Source organism: Lutra lutra, chromosome 5 (genome assembly GCF_902655055.1).
Source record: "Lutra lutra chromosome 5, mLutLut1.2, whole genome shotgun sequence".
NCBI classification, from domain to species: domain Eukaryota; kingdom Metazoa; phylum Chordata; class Mammalia; order Carnivora; family Mustelidae; genus Lutra; species Lutra lutra.
In genome coordinates, this window is record NC_062282.1 from 11987449 (window position 1) to 12010998 (window position 23550).

The following is a 23550-nucleotide window of genomic DNA, read 5'->3' on the forward strand; positions in this document are numbered from 1 at the left end:
AAGATGACCTGGCTTTTTAATCAATGTTCATTATTTTGTTTTTCACGAACGGTCTCTTACTGCTGGGTCTTTGGGGGCCGTTGATGATGAAACAGGAAAGTAAAAGGTGTTAATCCCCAATGTTCTGGTGTTATGCTGAGTTTTAGAAACTCTCTCACAGCAAAGAAATACAGCTGAAGGGAAATGGAACATAGGGCACACGGATTCACTTTTAGTCCCGAGTCCCTGAATTCACGTATCACCGTAATTCTTCTGTGTGTCCACAGAGCCCCCATACAGATGAGGGGCAGGCCTCAGAGCAGTATTGGGCCTCTGTCTAGGAAGTTGGGCTTCTACTGTTTCCTGATTCCAAGTACTATGGGGCCCCCTTAGGTCAGCTTGGGGCACCGTTAGGGAATCCAGTTCTAGGAAATCCAGCCTCTTTGTCTTTTTTTTTTTTTTTTTGGAGTACGTGTCAACTGCCAGGGTAAATACAGAGTAAATTTCTTACTTGGTGATAAGTAAGAAAAAGAAAATCCAGGTACCAGTGCTCCGATGGCCCAATTCTCCCACCGGTGCTGCCGCCATACCAACTGACAATCAGAGCCTTGGTGTGAAAACTGTGAGTTCAAGGTCACCGTGCAAACTGGTGGGAAACGGTCAGAGATTCCATGAGGCCACGTCCATAAGCTAACTGCAGGCGGTATAGCACTCCTAATACCATCGGAGAAGGTGGACCACACGTAGTTGACCTTGGCTCATTCCTCCAAAGATGTGGGGCTTGGCCTCACCTCACTGTGGATGCCCATTTACCTCACGCATCTACAGTATGTGAAACTTGAGGGGCGCGGCACTGAAAAACTGTACAGATGAACATATTTTTAAGTCTCCCCCCCAAAATAATTTAAAATGGAACCCAAAGAAGAGGTTTATATCCCAGCATTGGACATTACTGAAGATGTGTATGTGTGTGTGTGTGTGTGTGTGTGTGTATACATATATATTTTATTTTGGTTAAATCTCTTTTATAATTCTCAATAGCACAGAGGAATAGAGAAAAAGCATTCTCTGACAACTCTCCCGTATCATGACAAAGAATTTTATCTATGGAAGTGAGCCACCCGTAGTAATGTAGTAAAGCTGGTTATTAAAGTCATGAAAGCCTATCCATATTTTCCAGAGATTTTCATTCTAAAATGCTTTTGGGTGCTTAAGCCACACAAATGGTGAGTTTATCAGAAAGCTGTCCTGATCCCTTGATCCTGACTATATCAGGAAAGAACTTTATATTTAAATACAGCTTTCAAATAGGCTCTCTTGCCTCTTGCTAGAACTTTGTGGCAAGTACAACGATTCTCATCAAATAAATGGCCAAGATGGGCTGGTTACGAGTCTGTGGCCAGCTAGAACCCTTCTGTACTGCTGGTGGGCATAAAAAATGATAGAGCTGCCACGGAGATCAGGATGAGGGTCCCTCAAAAATTAAACACAGAATTATGATATAATCCAGCAATTTTACTTCTGGCTATCTACCCGAAAAGGGTTAAAACAGGGAGCTCAAGGAGGTATTGTATACCCATGTTCATAAACCCATTATAGAAATAGCCAAAAGGTAGAAATCACCCAGGTGTCCACTGATGGAGGAATGGATGAACCAAATGGAGTCTACGGCTAAAATGGTAAATTTTATGTTAAGTACACCATCATTTTTTTTTTTTTAAGAAGTGTCCACAATTACTCACCATTGCATCCATAAAAGGGAAGGCAGCGAGATACAGGAAGGCCCGTCTCGTTTTGCTGCCCACAGACTCATCCACATGGTGCAGTTTATTGATAATGTAGTAGCCTAAGTCACTATAAGCTGCAAAGGGTGAAAAAACATACAGAGCAATATTTAGAAAAAGTTATCTTTTAAGCTTTTTATCTCAAAAGTGCAAAAACAATGTTAGATGTAATATTTGGGTTTCTTTCTTTCTTTCTTTTCTTTTTTTTTTTTTTTGGTGTAGAAAAATGAGAAAATTAGATGAGCAAATGGAAAAAAGATCATGTCCAATCTTACTCCTCTGCTCAGAGGGGGTCCCGGTGAATGCTCTGGGTTTTAACAGCCCAGATCTTTTATGGGGATGTGTGTGGTGGATGCGTGCGTGGGGTACATGTGTGTGTTTTAACATGAACATGGGATCATTCCGTATATATATTTTTTGTAAACCATGACCATCTTTCCCTGATTTGCTCCCACACTTTAACGGTTGCAATGAATTCCTTTTTGTAGGTTTACTCAGCATCAATTACTCAATCTCCTATTATGCATTTAGGATGCGTCCATTAACTTGACATCATGAAAGGGCGCTTGATGGATCATTTGGAAGCTAAATGTTTATATGGAGTAGTACTTATTGACTAAGAGGAAATTCCCAGATGTTGATATGCCCTTTCTTTTTCTTTTCTTTTCCTTTTCCTTTTTTTTTTTTTCAAGAGAGGAATGGGAAGAGGGAGAGGGAGAGGATGTCAAGCAGACTCCCCACTGAGTGCAGAGCCTGACACAGGGCTCAGTCTCACGACTCTGGGATCATGACCAGACCCAAAACCAAGAGTCGGATGCTTAACCACTGGTGCCCCCTGGGTCCCCCTGTTGATATGTCTTTTCAGTAAAAAAATGGAAAGCCTTTTCATGGCTTGCGATTTGTTTCACCTTTCGGGAGGAGTGTGCTGGTGTTGAACTGACACAGACTGAATGAATCGGCCGCTGCAGAACAGATATAAAGGAAGGAAGAGGAAGGTCTTTCTAGTGGATTAGCTGGGCACTCTGGCAGGTGCTGTTAGCAAAGATGAAATAAACTAAGATTTTCACCTCATTGATAGATGATTAGACTATATCGAAAAACAATCATCTTTGTGTTTTCATACCGTTTTACATGGCGGTTTAACAGCACCGTTCCTGTTGTTTTCATTTTTCTATAAATACGAATATTAATGCAGTGGACAACTATAAAGCTGCTTTGAAATCAGAACGGAGACAGAACGCAGCGAGAGTCTCATTTTAGGTGAATAATAAGATCCTTCTCTCCACTTCAACATTTGGGGGATGACTTGGACCCCTATGAACTGGTAAGAAGAAACCGATAGTAAAGAATGAAGCTTCCACTCCTTTTCGGCGGATTAGTCCTGCCTCATGAGAACTTTAAGTCAAGTCTTCTGTGATTTCATGGATATTTACATGCACAAGTGGGAATCCCAGATGGGGAAGTAAAGTGATTTCGAGTGGGGGTATGGAACGGGTAGGACACCCCGACAACAGGGGGACAGGGGAGGCAAATGCAGGAGGAGAGGTCGAGGCCCTCTAAGGAGGGGCAGGGGGAGAACCAAAAAGTGAGCCTCCAGGGGAGCAAACATGTCAGGTCTGGGGCGTGGTGGGGCCAGCCGAGCCACTGAGGCAGCAAGAAGGGAAATCCGGGAGGGAGCGTGTCCCAGAGCAGAAAGAGCAAAGACCTGGGAAGGTGGGCCAAGGAGGGCAGGATGCAGCCGTGAGGTCCACGCTGGGATCTGAGGGCACACAGATTAGATTAGATGAGCAGATTAGAGAAAGCTTGACCTGACCCTGGAAGGCTCAGGGGAGGGGCAGGGCGGGAGCCCCACAGCCTGCCTTCTCCGCCGGGTTCGAGGCGCTCAGACCCAGGGAAAGCAGACAGATGGAAACTCAAGGCCCTGGTGAAGACGTTCTTTAAGCGGGTGAATGGTATACTTGGGGCACTAAAACCTGCAGGTTTTGTCTCAGAGTTTATTGTTGCTGCTGATCACGTGTACATTCGTTTCATTCAGTCGGGAACCAGCCACTGTGCTGGGACCTGCCGGGGGGCACTCAGCCCCGGCCCCAAGACTGTCCCACCCTCGCGGACAGAAGCTGCTGGCAGGTCACGGCAGCCGAGCTGGCTGAGACGGGCAATGCCATGCCAGGGGCGAGAGCCGGGCGGCTAGGAATAGCTCGTGGGCTGAAATTCCAGGGTCAAGGTTAGAGCCCACAGATAAGGCCACGGAGCACACTTGACAGACTCTGAAAGCAGGGAAGGCCGAGATCTAGAGGTGAGACAGGATGAGTGAGCCCTGTCCCTGGGGACAGCAGAATGTGACCTTCTTCGGTGACAGGGTCACTGCAGCTCTAATTAGGAAAGATGAGGTCACACTGGAGCAGCGTGGGCCCCCAATCCGATATAATTGGGATCCTTTTAAGAAGGGGAAATCTGGACCAAGAGGTGGACACACACGAGGAGAACACCTCGTGGATGTGAAGGCAGAGATGGGGGGCGGGGGGGGGGGGGATGCGTCCGCACACCCAGGAAGGCTCAAAGTTGCCAGCAAGCCACAGAAGCTCCCAGAGAGTCCCGGGGTGGGCAGCAACCCCACTGACAGCTTGATTGTCCAGCCTCCAGCCCTGGGAGATGATACATTTCCGTTGTCTCAGCTCCCAGTCTGTGGTGCACCATTAGCACAAGCCCAGCAAAGTCACACAGGCGGTTTCTGAGAACGGGAGAGTTTTTTTCCCGGGAGACTGGGACCCACGAGTCTGAGCATCTGAGAGCCCGGCATGCCATCTGCTTGTGAGGCCCCGGATGGCATAGAGATCGATACATATCTGCTTCTCTACCTTCTGCAGATAGACCTCAGTGTACCTACTGATTAGAATATTTTAGTGAAAATGTCAAAAACAGTGCCTCTAAGTGAGAGGATAAGGAAGACGGACTGAAGGAGGGCTGGGTGGTGAGCTCAGTGGGCCAAGCTTTCTGACTCTGCCTCTCCTCCCCCTTTGCTTTTTCTAGCCTGCAGCTGGTCCTCTGCTCCTGTGTCCTTGAGCTGTTTCTGGCTGGAGCTGTTGGCTGGGGGTAATTTGTTGAAAGTGCTTTGCACAGAGTCCATAATTACCAGGCTGGCTGCCCTAACATTCAGGGACCATCGACTTCTATCAACTGCCCCACCTCGACCGTTCTGAGACAGCTTCTATTCCTTCTGAAGGGCAGAACACTCAAAAGAAAAATTAAACAAGGCTTCTGAACAAGACGTAAACAGATTTCATGACGTGGCCGCAGCAGGGAGGACACAGGCCTGACCTTTTTATAGGTTGACAGCTTTTGACCCCACCCAAACGAGAAGAAACCAGAAGGGCCATTCAAATCCCCAGCTCTTCTGCCCTGGGCCCATCAGGGTGACCGACTCTTTCCAGAATGAGTGGTTCTCAGGCTTGCTCACCTAGTAGTTACCCGCGCCTGTTGCAAAATGCCTCGAAATATTAATATTAATCAAGGCGAGTCTATACACCTCTTTTCCTCTGGGAATTGAGGGGAAAGCCTTCTTCTGATTCTAGTAAGAGAATAATATGTGCATTTCCAAGAGGTGATTTGAGAACCTTTATTCTCATTTAAATTCGCAAGTTCCCATGCTTAAAAGTCTTAAAAGTACTCCTGTGACCCTGGTGGTGGGCATTATGGAGGGCACATATTGCATGGAGCACTGGGTGTGGTGTCTAAACAATGAATCTTGGAACACTGAAAATAAAAATTAAATTTAAAAAAATAAGGAGGGGTACCTGGGTGGCTCAGTGGGTTAACCCTCTGCCTTCGGCTCAGGTCGTGATCTCATGGTGCTGGGATCGAGCCCCCATATTGGGTGCTCTGCTCAGCAGGGAGCCTGTTTCACCCTCTCTCTGCCTGCCTCTCTGCCTACTTGTGATCTCTGTCTGTCAAATAAATAAATAAAATCTTAAAAAAAAACAATAAGAAAAAAAAAAGTACTACTGATTATGCCACGGACTTCTCTGTTTACTACTAGGCTTTTCACAGAGGCAGGTAACCTGAACCCGTGTTTCTAATGAATCATTTCAAAAGTGTGTGTGCTTGTATGGCTGATATTTAAATCACTTCCACACATAGGGTCGAACAACTTTTATGCATATGGCACTGCGCCAGTGAACCCGGCTGTGAAGAGGCTGGGTACTGGCACGGGGGCTGGGATACAGACATAGGACACCCTCTAGAGTCCCCATTGTGCAACTGTTATCTGGAACATATAGGTGTGGGAAGAACAAGCACCACCCAGGCCTTGGAAATATATCGTAAATCCATGCATAAAGTAAGCACAGTGTATGTGAGATTTTAACACAAGAACATAAATGTGATCTCACTGGTGTTGAGTCTCTGTGGAGTGGGTATTTTGTAATAATTTGCTGCATGATATCTTGCTTCTCTCTAGAGAATGTGCCTTATTTGTATCCGAATTCCCGGGATCTGCCCACTGTTTGCCACATAGTCGGTGTTCAATATATACTGATTAAACAAATGCATGAATCCATCATCCCCAAAGAAGTGATTGGGGTAGACCGATTGCAAAATATCCCCGATTCTTCTCTCCTCCTTATATCCCTTCTCTGCAATATTTCATAGTACCTCTGGTGCAAAGCTGGAGTGGGTTTCCCTACCGCCTTGAACCTGGGCTGGCCTGGGATTTGTCTTGGTCGGTCACGCACGGTAGCAGTGATGGCGGCCACTTCCAGTTCTTGGCCTCATAAGGCCTTGTGGGCCTCTATCTTCTCACTTGGGGTATTGCCATAGCTGTCCACACAAGCTCAGGCTGGTGGAAGAGAGCCCAGCTGTCCCAGCAGAGGCCATCTGGCCCAGCCCCTGCTGGCTGACGGCCCCCCAGGGAGCCCCGCCTCCTGACTCTCAGCAAAGCACGGAGGCATGAGCATAGTGAGTCCAAATGAACCAGCTAGCCAGCCCCCAGTCTGGTGAGCAAGAATAAATGCTGTGTTTTGAGTCACTGAGTGTTGGGGGGTTTGTTACAGAGCGATACATTTTGAGACCACGCTAAAACTGTCCTTGTCTAGCACCCTTGTTAGTTTCAGTGATACCAACTTGTACCCTTTCCAGGATGGGTCTATAACCCGTGAATAATGGAAAAAGTTGTTGGAGATGGGAAGACTGACACATGGACCCACTCTAGAAGTTACTGGAAGAACCTCGGAACTTGCTCCCCTAAGCCATGCTGACTGCCCAGTCTGCTCTGGAACATGGAAGAGGCCTTACAGGTCACTTGAGAATCAACTGTGTAGACCAAGAAAACAGCCACAGCCATGGTTTTCTCCATCTGTGTGAATTAGGTGCACAGGTAATACTAACTTCACGCGGGTGAAATTTACCTGGACCCAAATTAACCAAGTACACAGTCAGCAAGGTTTCCTCTTTTACAGATTAATTAAGAGAGGGATGTGGGAGCACACCTACATCCTGACCACTGGCCTAAATTAAGGTTTGGTCTTGGCAAATCCCATGCCCTGCAATTTAAAAGTGGTGTCTCACAGATGAGCCCATAACAACAGTAGTGGCCACAATTTAGCTAAAATGAGACACTATTGGCAGCTCCCCAACAAAGACCAAGAACCAAAAGCCAGAATTACTCCCAAGGCTCCTGCAGTTTGGATACTGAGAGCCAGGCTTTGGTGCACAGAGAAAAGACACAAACTTTTGGGTCGGTAGATCTTCTAGAATTCCAAGAGTCTGCTTAGAACGATAGCTAAATCCATCCGGGATGTAGAACCGTTTTGATTCACACATAAGATTTTATAATTGTTTTAAAATGGAAAATTTTAGACTGAACTTGAAAAATGATGCTGGTTTTCATCTCGATGACCACATATTCCTCACTCCAGTTTCAATGACACAGGACGCTCAGCTTTGTCCTTCTGTGACGTCTGGCGCCCTGTAACCAGCTATTAGTCCCAAAGCCTTATTCAACTATGACTAAAACAGGGAATGTAAGGCTTATTTAAGAAATCCAAATAAAGAGTGATAGCAAAAGGGAACTAATTTACCCATTTCGACACAAATTTATCTAGACCTACTCATTCCACGTCTGGAATTTTCTCCAAGGCATGTACCATCTTTCAAAGTGGCTCAGATTCAATCTAGCTGCAGGACGTTTCTTCAAAGCACATCCACAAGTTAGTATTCAGGGCGTGAGCTGAAGGAAGAAGAGCGTCTCCTCTCAACCCCAGGCCCTGAAGCTTTGAGCCCAAATTAAATGATCAAAATCAAGACTTTGGCTGAAAAATCTGGCCCGTGAGTAGCATCCTCTCAAGTTTTCACACTGTTCTCAGCACAAAAGCTTGTGTTACATTTGAGAGGAAAACCAAAAGGGTCTCACAGCATTTACCTTCAGATTCAAGATTGTGTGAGCAACCATTAGCTGCCATCTGAATACACCCTTAATGTTCTGGGTTCATTTCCCGGCTCCTTTATTCACCACTGACATTCACGGAGCTCATACAGCTGGTGCCGTTTGGAAGGTACACAATGGATTTATGAGGTGTTATTTCATGGGTTTTATGCAACTGGGCCCAATAGATGTGACACTCAATTTTCATGCCCGGTAAGCTGAGCTGTTTTAAAGCCAAGAAGCTCTGAAGTCAGGCTCTTAGAGTTTTATTCCCCGCCCCCCCCCCCCCCCCCCCCGCCCCAGGAGGTAGCAGAAGCAGGACTGAGGCTCCAGAGGAAGTCCTTTTCCAAGGTCTTGGTCCATTTCTCTGTGGGTCACTGTACGTATGATATAGCTTTCTTATTTTTTCATGGAAAGAATGTTATGCCATAGTATTTAGTCTCATCTTTGGATAAAACAGACTAGTGAGTCCCTAAAATAAGTTAACTTGAATACATACAACAATCTGTTTTATTTATTTACTACATAAAATGATCATTTGTTCTCACTGCTGATAAGCATCAATCTTAATAAAAACCATTCTGTTTTTATTTTTGAGTCTGTGTCATAATGCGTGTCTCTAGGAAGCCTGGGCCATTCTGTTGACCTTATTGAAGTCACTTCTTCTCCAACACAGGGCTTAGGAGTCAAGAGTAGAGCTTCCCAGAGAAAACACATTTTCTTTTCCTGCGCTAGGAGCACAAACCCCATTCCTTTCATCCCTTGAAATTTTCATGTCAAATGTTTTAATAATTACCAAGGAAATCACTTATCACAATAAATGCATTCAAATGGACAGAAAGGCACAGGAAATGAGAGAGCTAGCACCTCGCGGGGCGGCAGCAGCCTTACCTATCAGGGTGTGAAAGACGGCAGCAATGGCGCCGGCCACCACCATGCACAGGACGGCTTTGGTCCTGTCTCGCTTGCTGTTCACAAACACCAGCCCCACATTTTTGAAGTCACTCATGGGACCCGTGAAGAACTTCATGAGGGAGTACGCCAGCCCGTAGCTGGCCAGCATTTCCACTGCGTCCTCCTTGACAGCAGCGATGCCTCGGTTCAAGGCCTGTGGAGGGGGAAAGACAGGCCACAAACAGCATTAGAAATGTCGTCCATCTCCAGGGACTCACGCCTCCAAGATAAAAGCACAGCAGACAGGTTTCTATAGAAACACTAAGCAGCTTATAGGGTAAAGCTCACTATAATTTGATAAAAGTTATTAGTTTTCATTTTCATCCATATTAGCTTTGGTTCAAAGTAGCTTCTTGAAGGGGAGACACCTGCCCGTTGGGGTGAAAGTATTAGAGGAAAAACCCAGCAAGTATTTTATGTTAATACCAGAAAATAATTCTAGGCAGTTGTGGTTAAAAGCTTAGCATGTTAAATTTTATTTGTGGGCTGAACTTCTATAACAGCAACAGGCATTCTAGAAATGAGTCAGATGCTTCGTGTGGAGTGGGTGATGGTTTCTTTTTTTTTTTTTTCTTTAAGGGAGGGGCGTGTGTGCACGTGTGTGTGCATGTGTGCGTGTGCAAGTACATGGGAGCATGCACCCCTAACCTGAAATACCAAGTATGTGCTATGTCGGTACCCTTCCCAGCACAGAGCAAAAGCTATGAAAAACGTAATGAAGGAATATATTGTATAACTGAAGGATGCTATTTGCCCAATTCTTACTGTATTTTAACTTTCAATGTTAGGACATCACCTATTCTTTAGGAACAGGAAACTGATCAAGGAGGAGAGCTGGCTTTCTGTGTAGTCATAGACTTGTAGAAACAGGATGTAGTGTAAGCACGGACAGTAAGCTTGGATTGCCCAGACAACTATTTCAAAGAGGCACCCACTTCCGAGGAAACTATCCTGAATAAACCCATGGCCAGCCACGAGACTTGATAAAGAACCAGGCTACCTGCCACACCACTAAGGCTCCTTTGTTTTCGAGATCTTGGTTGATTTCATAATTGGCCATTTGCGCCACTTGTCTCTTTCCCAAGAGCTTTAAATTCTTGCTTTTATGTCTTAAATTCAGCAATAAAGAGTAAGCCTGTGAAACTCTGGGTCCGCACCCTTGACTCTAATAAAAGCAGGATCCCAGGCCTGTGCAGGTGTGTACATGCTCTCCCCTGCCGCCCCACGTCACTGATGTAGCCCAGGTGTCCTGTGCAGCTTCTGGGCCTTGTAAGTCATAAACCTTTCTTTTTCCAAAGTTTCCTGATGGCTGCTGTTGAAGGGTGTCCTGCAATCACAGTAAGATCCACAAGGGTCATCCCAGTAGTAACACTGATTTTGAAAGGGGCACATGTCTGAGGGAGGCTCACCGGGGCCCATGTGAGGGCCTTACGGCATTAGGAGCCATGGTATTATTATTGATAGGCTGAGATCAGAACAAAACAATAGACTTTATTTTTTAGAGCTGCAAAATGGAGCAGAATGTGCAAAGTTGCTATACTCCCTCTGCCCCAACACATACAACTTTCTCCACTATCAATATCCCCTGCCAGAGTGGTACATTTCTACAGTCAATGAGCTGACAAGCACGCATCTTTATCACTCAAAGCCCATAGTCTGCATTCACTCTTGGGTTGTACATTCTAGAGGTTTTGACAAATATATTTTGACAAACATATTTGACAATGTATCCATTATTATATAGTTGAACATTCCATGCAAATCACTGCTAGCCAAAAAAAAAAAAAAAAGATGAATAGCAAAATACCAATGTGTAAAATGGTTTTAGAAAAACCTAGAAGAAAAATATCTAATAGCTGTAGGAATTTAGATCATTCTTCTGACTAAGTTAGTATATTATAAGCTAGTTTTTGATAGTTGTTTCCAGTTGTATGTCTAGTCCTCTTCTCCCTTTTTCCCCAATAATACCTTAACAATTTCCCAAAGAACCTTCTTAGCCTTTGTGGTGCATGCCTGCCATGGTCCCTTCCTTAGAAAAAATTTTCCTTCTAGCAAAGCTGATCTAATAGTTGAATCCCCTAAAGCAAAATAAAAACCAAGAAGCTCCTTGATAATAAATCCTGTGTTCAACAGGCACCTCTAGTCAGAGGGTCCTGTCATGTGTCAAAACCCATCACTGGATAATCTTCCAAACTAATTTTTTTGGACCTTACGCAGTGGATGCTGATGGGGTCTCACGCAGACCCTCTACTGGGCACCATTCCCCAGGTGCCAGGCGGGAGTTGGCCACTAATGGCTCACAGCTGCCTCCTCCTCAGGGAAATTTGTCTCCAGCCACTTTGGGTTGGTTAAGCCACACCTGAGCCCCAGAACGCACACAGCCAGGGGCTGGCTGACACAGGGGTATAGAAGATCAGCTCCCTGCCTCAGGGTCAGGCTGCTCTGGTACAATCCACACTCCAGAGCTCCCTGGGGGACCAGGAGGAAGCAAGTTTCCAGGGGAGACCAGATCCTCACTTAACTTCTCCCCACCACCCAACTCTCCCCTCTCCCTGCAACACTTCACTTGCCCGAGAATTCCCCAACACCGGTTCCGCTCCCAGAGAACCCAGCTTAGGACAATGTCTAAGTACGTTTCTCGCAGACACTGAGATCAGCGTATGGTTCGGTCTTTTTCCTCCCTGTCCTTCCCAACATTTATGACCGCAAATGGTTTAGATTTTTATCACCAAAACATTTGCTGACACTTACGTGATAGCCATTATTTAGCATAGGGTGAAAAGGCATACAGGAGGGCACCTAAATAACGTAGGATTAGACTCTTTGCGTGTCTTGTTGGCAAAATATTACTCTTGGCTAAAAAGACGTCTGCCCTGCCTGGGACACCACTGCAATGCTTTCTTGTTCCACCAACAGGTCCCCGACGGAGTCCTAAAGACAGGGCTGAAGCAGGTGAGAGGCGGGGGAGGGGGTGGGGGGTTGCGGGGAATGACGGCTCCATCAGCAAGACTGAGTATGAACACTCCACTTAGCTCAACAATTATGGTAATTTGAAGAAAGTGCACAGGGTTTAAATGCACACAGACTTGAGGGGACGTGCTCCCATCACTTAACTACTGAGTGGTGTTGGCCCAGGTGCTCATTCTCACCGAAATAACCCGGCTGATCTCAGATGGATGTAGTGTACAGGGAACCAGTGACCGGCCTGGAGGAGGCACTTCAAAGCAAGGATTTGTGTCTGTTTTGTTTACCACTCTATACCCGCCACCTCACCCCTCAGAAACACTCAAATATTTGTTGAAGGAATGAAGTCTTTTCTACTAGGAACTTTCATGTCCATATTAATTTTTATGAATGCTAAAAAGTTTCATTCTGATTCTAAGATGTTATTACTTGTCAGATATACTGCTGATTTAATGTTTTAATGGCCACATTAAATATATACAGTGGATGAAAAACATTCTAATTTCAAGTAATATTAAAAGGCAAGGAAAGAAGAACTTTACAATTGAGGGCATGTGCTATATTAATATTATTAGCCTTTTTATTATTCTCATTTACAGTAAGTATTTCCCTCAATTTGTCCACTTCTTTATTTCCTGATTTTCTTTTGGTCCCCTAATAGATTTGGTCCCTGAATAATAATTTGGTCCCCCAATAATAAGTTACGCATAGCCCGTCAATCATCTCGTGGAGTTTCTTTCCACACTTTTGGACTTGGCTGTTCTTCCCCCATCCACAAGTAAACCATCAATGTAGTTAATGGTTTCATTTGCACACTTAACTTTTAATCCTCCTGGAATTTATGCCATGAGATAGGGCTCAAAATTCATTTTCTAAAGAAATAGCTTATTTCTTCAAAACTGATCTGCATGAAACACCGATTGCCCATTATTTGGGATGCTTCCTTTCCAGTAATTCATCCTTCCAGAACCTTCCATTGCCCGCTGTTTGTTTTATCTGTCTCAACTTGCTTCCCTGTTCCTCGTCACAGCATGCTCATTACCTGACATTAAATTGACTCTTCACTTTTTGTCTTACTGTCTCTCTTCTCCATTTGAACGTAAGCTCCAGGGCACACAGAATTTTGGTTCACCATATGTCCCCAGATGTGCAACGTGAGGGGATCCCACACTGGTAAGTGTGTGAAAGAAGGAAGTACCACATCCACAAGCAGTATAAACACTCACAGAGACAAGTACCAAAGAAACTGAATACGCTCATGAACCGGGACTCCTTGGAGAAGCTTGTTCCGATGAACTAGATGAGGAAAGCCCTCCACGGATGGGACAGTTGAGCTAACGGTGGAGCTGAGGCCCCAAGAACAAGAATGAACCGGTGGGATGAAGAGCTGTCAGAAGGCCGAGGGCTACGGGAAGGCTTGCTAAGGCCAAGTAGAAGCCAGCAGGAGTGTGTGTGTGTGTGTGTGTGTGTATGGGGGGGCAGCGCATACAGTGAGTTTGGAAAAGCAGGCAATGCTGAGATCGCTCCAGGTCATGGTCAAGAGTATGTGTTTTGTTCTAAGAGCAGTGGATCTTGGCTCTAAGAGCAAGGGTCTGAGCAGAGGTGGGCAGAGGCTCATGCTGGCAGTGGGAATGAGGGTGGGCTGGGGAGGGAAGGGCAGAAGCACAATCAAGGGCCTGTGGTAAGCCAGGTAAGAGAGGAGATGGCTCACGCCAGGACGGGATAGCAGAGATGGGGAGAAGGTGACTGATTTGAGAGCTTTCTGGAGATAAGGGACATGGTGATGGACCACCTGGTGGGCCTGCGGATAAGGGAGGAATTGAAGCTGACTGTTGAGTTTTCTGGGTTTGAGCCACTGCTCAAATGATCCAACTGTTTCCTGAGCTGAAGAGACTGGGAGAGGGAGGAACACGTGGGGGAGAAAACTCGAGTGCGCCATCTCAGTGTCCCCCGTTGGGTCTGAGATGCCCCTTAGGATTCCGAATGGAGAAATCAGGTTAGATGGTTGGCTAGGTGAGTCTGGAGTCCAGAAGAGCCATCTGGGCAGGGGACATACATTTGGAGCCCATCAGCGTCTGGATAGTATTTAAAGGCAACAGACTGAACGAGATAATCTAGACAGGATATAGATAGAAAGGGGTCCAAGAGTCAGCCCTGTGTCTCTCTAGAAATAAATTTAAACCCATTCAGGAGGTGGCAAGCTCTCTGGGTGACACAGGCCTTGTAACTCTGCTGCGGCTCAGCATGAATGAGCTCGCTGGTACCGTTCTTGGCCGTGGCACTCCCGAGCACTGCTGCGTCTCCAGCCAAAGAACTGTGTGTTCCAGGCAGAACAGCTCGCTGCCACAGCGGGGAGAGAGGCACAGCTATGGGCTGGAAGTTTAGCTAAAGTAGTGAGCGAGAGTCTTTGGAATGAATTAGGCTTGGAGTCAGAATCCCGTCCTAACTAAAGAGGTTCACCTGCTATTTAAAGGCAAGTTTCTAAACGTGCGTGAACTTTCCACAGTAAAGACACTTCAGATCAGAGCATTAAAGTATTCCAACCATTGTGAATACGAAGGCGCTCTTCAATCACAGCCCAGTCGTGGTCCCCGATGGCATAGCTCGGGCCCTTCCTCACACTTTAAATCAGTGCTCTCTAGGCTGTGGACGCTCGGCACCATGGGATGTCTGACTTACAAACACATCTGCGACCAGAAGGCATTCAGTGGGTCCTACCTGTCTTAGTCTCCCCCAGGGTCTGCCAGGTGCTCTGTTGCCTGATCTGTCTGCCAGGTTCATGGTGCTCTGTTGCCTGATTTTTTTTTTCCTCCCAGAAAGTTATCAAAGCTACAGGATATTAAAAAGTAAAAAACAAAAACAGAACCAAACAAAACAACCCCCAGGGAAATGGCTAACAAATCCCACATGTGATCTCCTGGATATGAACCGTCTTAGATCCTTAAACCCTACAAGAGATGAAGTGGGGCTCTAGAGACCAGCAACATCTCTATACTGCAGACTGAGATTCTCAGGCCAAGGGTCACCAAGTCACTCTGATCCTCCAGTCATTTCCGGGCAGTGTGACGGCAAGCACTCCCTGCTGGGAGGACCACTCTCTCCCCTGGGGAGCAGGTGCAGGACTGGTGCACAGCTGCCTCCCTTCAGGGAGATGTGAGGCCCTCTCTGTTTCTCCCACTCTGTCTCTCGAAGCTTCACTCGACTTGTCTCTCTCTTGACTTCTCCTCGGCTCCTCCTGTCTGTCCTTCCTTATGGTGCCCTGCATTTCAAGGTCACCACTTTAACCACACCCATGTCAATATCCATAGCTTACTAAGTGCAAACCCCTGACCCCAGATTCATCAAGTTATTTACCTCTTCCCCTCTTTGTATTTACAGACTTCCACTTGGGCTCTGAGGGCGGCTGGAACCAGGCCCACGGCACGGAGAGCTGGCTGCCATCCCACCCGCCTCCGCCCACCGACCAGCTCTTTGCTGCCTCGCCAACCTCCATCTTTCCCCTTCCCTTCTCTGCTCCTCTGTCCTGCCTCATTCCCTCTGACTCAGCAGATAACTTCCCCTCTTGCTTCATCTGGAATTTGGAATCCATCAGAATTGAAATCTGGGGGGTACCTGGGTAGCTCAGTCGGTTAAATGTCCGACTCTTGATTTCAGCCCAGGTCACGATCTCAGGGTCCTGGGACAGAGCCCCATGTTCGGCTCCACGCTCAGCACAGAAGTCTGCTTATCCCTCTGCCTCTGTTCCTCCCCCTGCCAACGCACTCTCTCTAATAAATCCATAAATAAAAATCTAAAAGAAAAAAAATAAAATTTCTTGTTGCTTCTCTCCCTAAAACAAACCTCGACAAAATACATCTGCCCAAACCCTTCCTTACCACCTCTGTCCTGTTGGAATGGAAAGGCCAGTCTGACCAGGGTGTCGACCTGGGCTCCGCATTTATGTCCCTCTGACCTTGACAGGAGCCCCCGTCCTCCTCTCTGGCTGGTCCGATCCTTGCTACACGACTGGCTCTTTCCCATCAACACTTACAGATGCACCGGTGCTTTCCATCTTAAAAATAACCCTTCTCTTGACTCCTCGCTTCTTCTAGTTCCCACGTTCTTTCTCGCCTTCCTTTCATAGCAACTTCTCTGAAGCGTTACCTTCTTTCATTATTTTCGCATTTGCTCTGCCCGTGGACTCCTCAGCCTGTGGGAACAGCAGCTGCCCGAGGGCAGGAGTCTCACCCGCATCCCACGTCATCCCATAATGGCAGGTTGGAGGCACCCCGAGCCCTGGCTTCTGCCTTCCTCCCCCTCCCCCTACGGGCTCTTTTCTGTTCTCACCTTCCCAACCCCTCAGCGGATCTGACCCCGTTGGCTACTCCCTCTTGGAAACGCTTTCCCCCCCTCAGCTTCGGTGGCATTGAGGTTTCCACGTTTTCTCCTCATCTCTCCCCTTCAGCTTTTCTCCTGATGCTTTGTCTTCTGGGGGCTCCTAAATATCGGTGTTCCCAGGGCTCTGCCTGGGCGCTCTCCTGTTCCCACTCTCGCTCAGCGATCCCACCCTCTGCCACAAACCTCTGGTGCTTTCTGTCTGCTCAGAATTCTCTGATCCAACTCTCCAGACTTCCTAGACTTCTCTTCAGCTCCAAACCCACATGTCTCTGCTGAGTGTCCCACGGACGCTTGGCACACTGAGCTTCCAAAACCAAGTTCACCATCAACAGACTACGTGGGTCCCCATGGCCCCCTCCCCTGGAGCTTGAATGCATGTGCCCAGGGTTCCTACCCAGGAGGTGGAGGAGTAAGCTCCCTGGATGCCTTTTACCCCGCACTCCCACAGGTCTCTTGGTCCCATCACGTTTTCCCCAGTCACTCTAGCATCTGTCCAGTTCTCTCTGGCCTTGCTGCCGTGCCTTGGGTCAGGTCACTGATGGCCCTCCTGTCTCCAGGCCATCCTCTGACCCTCCACATTGTGGTCAGATCACAAAAATCCAAATGACTAAAGAAGCACCCAGTGTGCTTCAGGGCTGCGCCGTGTTCACTGACCATGGTCTCCACAAACCATGCTCTAAGGGTCTGTAAGCGTGTCTGGCACATGGCTCGTCAGCATCCAATCGATATCTGGGCCATGAGTGAATAGGTACAAAAGCCGTTCGTGATCTGACCTTGCCCTGTGTGCTTTGTGAAGCCTAAACTGACCACAGTTTTCTAGATATACCACCCCTCTCTCATCCAAGAGCCCTTTGCTTACGCTTTTTTCTCTGTATAGAATCACATCAGTTGAGGGGCCGTGTTCTCTGGGAGCCGTCCCTGGAGCCTACCCCCAGCTCCATGCCCCGTGGCCGCCTGCAGGGACCGGGGAACCCCTCGCAGCACCCAACACGGTGTTCTGGGCTTGCCTGTTCACTCGACCCCACGTCTCACCAGACGACCTGAGGCAGGGTTGGGTTTACTTCTGGCCACTTCTCCCACATCCATTCAGCACGCCTCACGCGTCACTGAAAATCAATCTCTGAATAAACACATGTGTTACTTGTGATTCTTTTTTTTTTTTTTTCGTGATTCTTTTTTTTTTTTTTTTTAAGATTTTATTTATTTATTTGACAGAGAGAGATCACAAGTAGACAGAGAGGCAGGCAGAGAGAGAGAGGGAAGCAGGCCTCCCGCTGAGCAGAGAGCCCGATGCGGGACTCGATCCCAGGACCCTGAGATCATGACCTGAGCCGAAGGCAGCGGCTTAACCCACTGAGCCACCCAGGCGCCCCAACACATGTGTTACTTGTACATACAGCTTGCATGGGGTCGTTCATGAACAAAACCCTGCAGCTGCAGGTTTGGGTTTCTGGCTAAATAAAGCTATTTTTGGTAGAACTTATGTATTTAAAGTAAATATGCAAATTGATGGCAGGGGCACTGTACATATTCTTGTCATTCTGGTATTTTCTCATGAGACCCGGCAGGGACTTCTGTTGTCACCTCTATCATGCCTCACTGGGCACCCAGCAGGTACTGGACGAGGGTGCGCTGCTTAACTACTGACACACAGACATCAGGAGGAAGCGAGCGACACTGGGCCACATGACTAGCCTCTTAAGTGTAAAGCCTTAAGCAAAGACTGTTTTTGTTTCCCTTCCTTCCCATCCTGTGGATGTCAACTGGGATGGAGGACAGATCTCTATAGGGTCAAATCCTGTAACAGAAGTCAGCTGCCACGAGAAGGAAATCAGAAGCCAAAGAGCAGCAAACCTTCTTTGCCCACCCCCTGGACAAGCTGAGGAGCCTGCCGAGAGCTGGGTGTGCCCCCCACATGACCAGGGTAGTCATCTCCAGACCGTAAAAGACGGGAGCTTGGAGGGCCAACAAGGCTCCGAGAGAGGAGGCCAGAGAGGTCAAGAAGTACCAGGGCTGATCTGGTGACTGACGTTCACGGGGAATGGGCAAAAACACGATCATACTGCTCCTAAAGAAACAGCTTTTCAAATTCTTCCAGAAAAAGGTGTTGCGTCGGAAGCTGGTATTATTTCCTGAAATAGCAAGAGATTAGTATATGAAACACCGAAATTCTTTTTTTTTTTTTTTTCTTTTAGGAAGATGAATACTTCCTTCAGTGCCTCATCCTGGATTAGAAAAATGAATGGGACACTGGGCTCGGTAATAATTCTCTCTTGCTAGACTAATCTTTTTGATAAAACACTGTTCCTCTGTCTACAGCTTCAATGATCCTGTTACACCTTTCATGACATGAAGCAAACTCGCTATTGTTACAAAAGATACAGTTTCAAAAATCTCTCTCAAACCCAGGGTTCTCTGAACATGGCAGTTTGTGAAAGTTGAGAATTCAGAAGGACACGCGTAGGCAAAGCTACCTGTGGGGAAGAGCTTCCTTCAGTGTCGTGGATAATCAGCACCCTTGGATTTCAATCCTCTCAAGGAGTCTAGGTTCTTGTAATTTTCCACTGTTATTGTTCTGTTTGTATTTTAAAAAGTGGTTTGGGTTAAATTAGATCATTTGTCTTCCCGGTAATTTTCCAGCCAGGTTTTATTTTCTCAAGGATCTATACCGCTCTAAATGAGACACCCGCGCTCTGTTTAGCTGGCACTCCAGCCAAGAACTCGACACCCACACACAAGGTTGTGGTTTAAAGGGACTAGCAGTAAAATGAAGCCCGGTCTGGCCTCGTCAGCAGTCAAAGTCATTGCCCTGTGCAGTGCCGTCCATATTTAGTGCTTCCTGAAAACACAGAGACAATACGGGGCAAGTCCAAAATATGACACTGGCTTTTTCTGTCACTTCCCACACCTGCAGAAGAGTTTCCATAAAGACTAGAGACAAAATACCCAACAGGTGCCAGGTATGGCTAACTCTGGGATCTCCTGTTGCTTTTTTCAGGATCTCAGAGGAAATAAAAAAAAAAATTACTTTTTGGCCTCTTGAATGGAAGTAAGTTAGTTCATTAAGAGATACTACTCTGGTGTTGCAAGACCCTCTTCAAACCATTTTGATCCTTCATTTTAAACACGAAGCTTCTTCACCTGGCTTAACTTAACTTGAATTCAAAATGGCGGGAGGCTTGACAGGGAAGGAATGTTACCATGGATTTCTCGTGCACTTTAAGAAAACAAAGCTTCATGTGCCATCTAACTACTTATTTCCCAGCTTGACCTCACATCTTTACTATTAGTGAAATTCCCAAATTTCCTACATATGTTTTTATACTTATGAAGTCTCCTGATCTCCAAATGATGTTATTTCTTGATTAATATCTCAAGATTGTATCCATTCCACTTCAGAGCGGAGTTAAAAATACTTTTACATTAAAAAAAAAAACCCCACAACAGCTCCATGAGCAACAGGCTGGAATAGAAGATGAACTCTGGGGTCTGGAAAGTCTCTTTGCTAACTGTCCATAATTTCTGTCCGCCTACACACACACACCTACCAACACTGCTCACATGCCGAGATGCTTACTCTCTCCCTGCCAGCACACCCCCCTCTTCCTGGTTGGTGACAGACTGTTCCCTCAATTGCTCCGGCACCTTACATTTGTTTGCGGACCTCTGGGCAGCTCAGAAGCCCCATTCCTTTTTCTGACTCAGCTGCGACGTTCGGAAGCCCCCTCCGCTCGTTGCCTTCCATTCCAGTCCAGTAATGCACTTATACTAACAGAATGACATGTGAGTGGCTATTTGCATGTAGACCTTATAACGGAGGCCTTATAACTTATAAAATCCAACGAACACAACAATGATGACGAAACTATCCCAGCAGCTAGCACTGACTGAGTGCTGCTTTGTAGCTGATGCTATTCTAAGACCATTACTCCTCCCCATCCCTCTGGGAGAGAGGCACTATTATTTCCCAGCCTGTCGGTGAGGAAACCGGTCTGTGGAGAGGCTCAGTCACTTGTCCGGGGTAACACAGAGCTGCAAAAAAAATCCAGACAGCTTCGCCTCGGGCTGTGATCCTAACCATCACTCCATCATACCGACACCAACTCTCCTTTCCAAGTCTTTCACACGGAATCAGAGACTGCAGTTGGTACGAAACGCTTACTTGAAACAGGATTAGCTGGTCAGGTCAAAGAGAACTTCTGGATAAAGACTCTTCTTCTGAAAAATTCCAAAGACCCTGAGGTAAGGACTAATTTTTCAACAGTAATGTTGAAAGGCTACAAGTGTGTAGCAAAGGCTACAAGTGTGCACGCGGAGGATAAACTGAGTGAAGTTGAAGTCACCATATTTATCTGGGTCACGCCAAGGAAATGCGGATACAGGAAATGGGGCCGTGTATGACCAGCAAGAGGCACTCCATGGAGTGGCGGAGAGGACAGAGGACACCCGTGAGCACAGCCCCACGTGTGCTGGGTTATGAAGCTCAGGGGCCCCCTCTGTCTTCCCCGGTGCGGTAGGAATGCCGAGAGGCTCTCAACGGTGGCCTTCTAAGATGTGGACAAGGATGCTCATGGCTTCTTCTAGACAAAAGATAAAGCATCATCCCCATATCTTTAACCCGTTCAAGGTTTCATTCACTTCTCAGCTGTGGGATTAATGTATTTCTCCCTCAGGTTCAGCGATGACTCACTGCTGGTGTTTACAGAGTGGCATATGCCAAGTTCTGTGAAAGATTTTGGAGGTTATGGGCTTTTGATCGGATTGCTTTTAGGAGGTGAACGAGCTAGTAAAAACTGGTCATTAGCCCTGGGTGTTACACAGAATCGATGAATCACTAAACTCTACTCTTGAAACTAATAATACACTCTATGTCAACTACCCTGGGTTTAAATTTTTTAAAAAATGGCCATTAAACACGCTAGTGCAGCCACCCCACGCGTGTTCTAAGCCAGTGCCTATGCACACATGTGCACACGCACGCACAGGGCAAAATGGATCCCCATGAATTGGGCAAGAGTTAATTGTGACAAAGCTATTCTCTGTGTTTGCTTTCTGTGTGCAAGCAGGTTTGCCATGACCTCCCCATGCTCCCACTGCTATTACTAGTTTAAATTATTGGCCTGATTTATGGTATTTTACATGAAGGAATATCATCTCACTGAGTGAACTGCTTAGAACACAATAAGACAGGACAGACGGTATCACTGTAGCACAAGCAAATCGGGAAGGAGTCCAATGGCTTTGTCAATGGTAGCGGGGATCAAAGAATTACAAACCACCCCAAATTTATTTTGCCTTTGCAAAGATAACCATTATTTATGCCTAATACTTTTCACCTAATATAATAGAGTAACGAACTATAGAATAATGCAGATAAAATTAGTGTTTTGAAAATTTCTAAACTAAACAAAGAACAACAAATACCTTTTTATAACTTACTACTTCATGCCACTAATGCATGAGAGAGTGAATGCTCTCACTGAGCTTGGTTCTAAAAATCCAGAGTCACTATAATTCAGTTTTGTATCTTGGGAAATCCGAGTAGCCCAAGGAGCTGTCTTCTTCAGCCCTTTCACCTACATGGACGAGGAGGACAAAGGGGACCCAGTGAAAGGAGACCTCTGTCCCTTCTCCTCTTGGCCTGCAGAGCCCAGAAGGATTCTGAGGCCACAGACGGCGTAGTTGTGATTCATTTAGGCACCATTTATAGGTCACATGAAGCCTCTTACATACGCGGTATGTCAGTCTTGGACATGCCTTCATGCATTCTCTTATTGGTTTTATTTCACATTTTTAAAAAAGATTTTATTTATTTATTTGAGAGAGAGAGAGCATGAGAGGGGGGAGGGGCAGAGGGAGAAGCAGACTCCCCAATAGCAGGAAACCCCCCCAAATGCGGGACTCCATCCCAGGACCCCAAGATCATGACCTGAGCCGAAGGCAGACACTGCACTGACTGAACCACCCAGGCGCCCCACACAACTGGTTTTGTCTAACAAGGCTGCAAAAAACAGGGTCCGTTCTGAAAATTCCCACCCTGAAGACAAGGAGACGGAGGCTCAAAGAGACTCCGTGACTTGCTCAAGGTTCACGGCTGGTGCGCGGTGCAGCCCGAAGGAGAAGCTCGTGGCACGGTGAGCTGGTGCTGGCGTCCTTCAATGCCAGACTGAAGACGGTGGGGGAAGGGTACCCCTCCACTGTCAGCAAGGTGGGGAGGGAGTGTGGATGGCCTTGCACAGAACTGTGTCATTACCTGACCAGTTAGGGCTGAACGTATTACTGGAGAAAATCTTTAATTTTAGGTAATGACTATTTGGTTTGGGGAACTGGGGAGCACTTACATAAAAGGTATGTGAGGTTCAGTTAGAACCTCCTTGAGGCTTTTCCCTTGGAAAGCAGGGAACAGCAGGCTCCTGGCTGTCCAGCGAAGCTGCTATAGGCACAGGCCTGGTCAGCCTCTACCTGGCCGTCTGGGCAAAGAGGCTGGCAGGTCAAGCAGCTCCAGAAGCTTCCAGGGAGATCCCTGCCAGGGCCCGGGAAAGGCATCTGTTAAGGCAGTGTGGCTCCCAGCCAAGGCCCTAATGATCCCAAAGGGGAAGATCTGTGAGTAACTGTGGCCACACCTGACCCCAGAGAGGTCTATGGGTCACACCTGCACTCTGTCCGTGGCTCCTGGGTGAGGAACATTCCGCGTGTGGGGGGCAACTCATGAAGGAAAGCAAATGAAGCATAAGCTCAGGAAAAGACGTTCCAATACAACAGGAGTCAGGGAAATAAAAACAGAAACAACAACACTACCATCCCATTTAAACAATTTGTGACGATAAAATTCAGGGCTGATGAAGGTGTGGCCAGGGGAGGGAAATCTCATGCAGTCCCAGCCACGACGTCCACTGCTATAATCATGTGGCCAAGCAATATGTCAGGAGGGATTAAAATTAAAAATATACCAACTCCTTGATCCAGCAATCCCTTTATAGAAAGCTATCCAGGGGCACCTGGGGGGCTCAGTGGGTTAAGCGTCTGCCTTCGGCTCAGGTCATGATCCCAGGGTCCTGGGATCCAGTCCTGCAT

At 46.8% G+C, this 23550-nt stretch overlaps 1 protein-coding gene across 1 annotated transcript in view; it reads right to left on the minus strand.

Annotated features, from left to right (window-relative positions):
- ANKH (ANKH inorganic pyrophosphate transport regulator) overlaps positions 1-23550 on the minus strand; it is a 131361-nt gene that overhangs the window by 46049 nt on the left and 61762 nt on the right. The window contains exons 2-3 of the mRNA XM_047730636.1: positions 9073-9289; positions 1722-1840 (exon numbers count right to left, since the gene is read on the minus strand). Coding sequence (XP_047586592.1) covers positions 1722-1840; positions 9073-9289 — 336 coding nt within the window. The remainder of the gene's footprint in view (positions 1-1721; positions 1841-9072; positions 9290-23550) is intronic.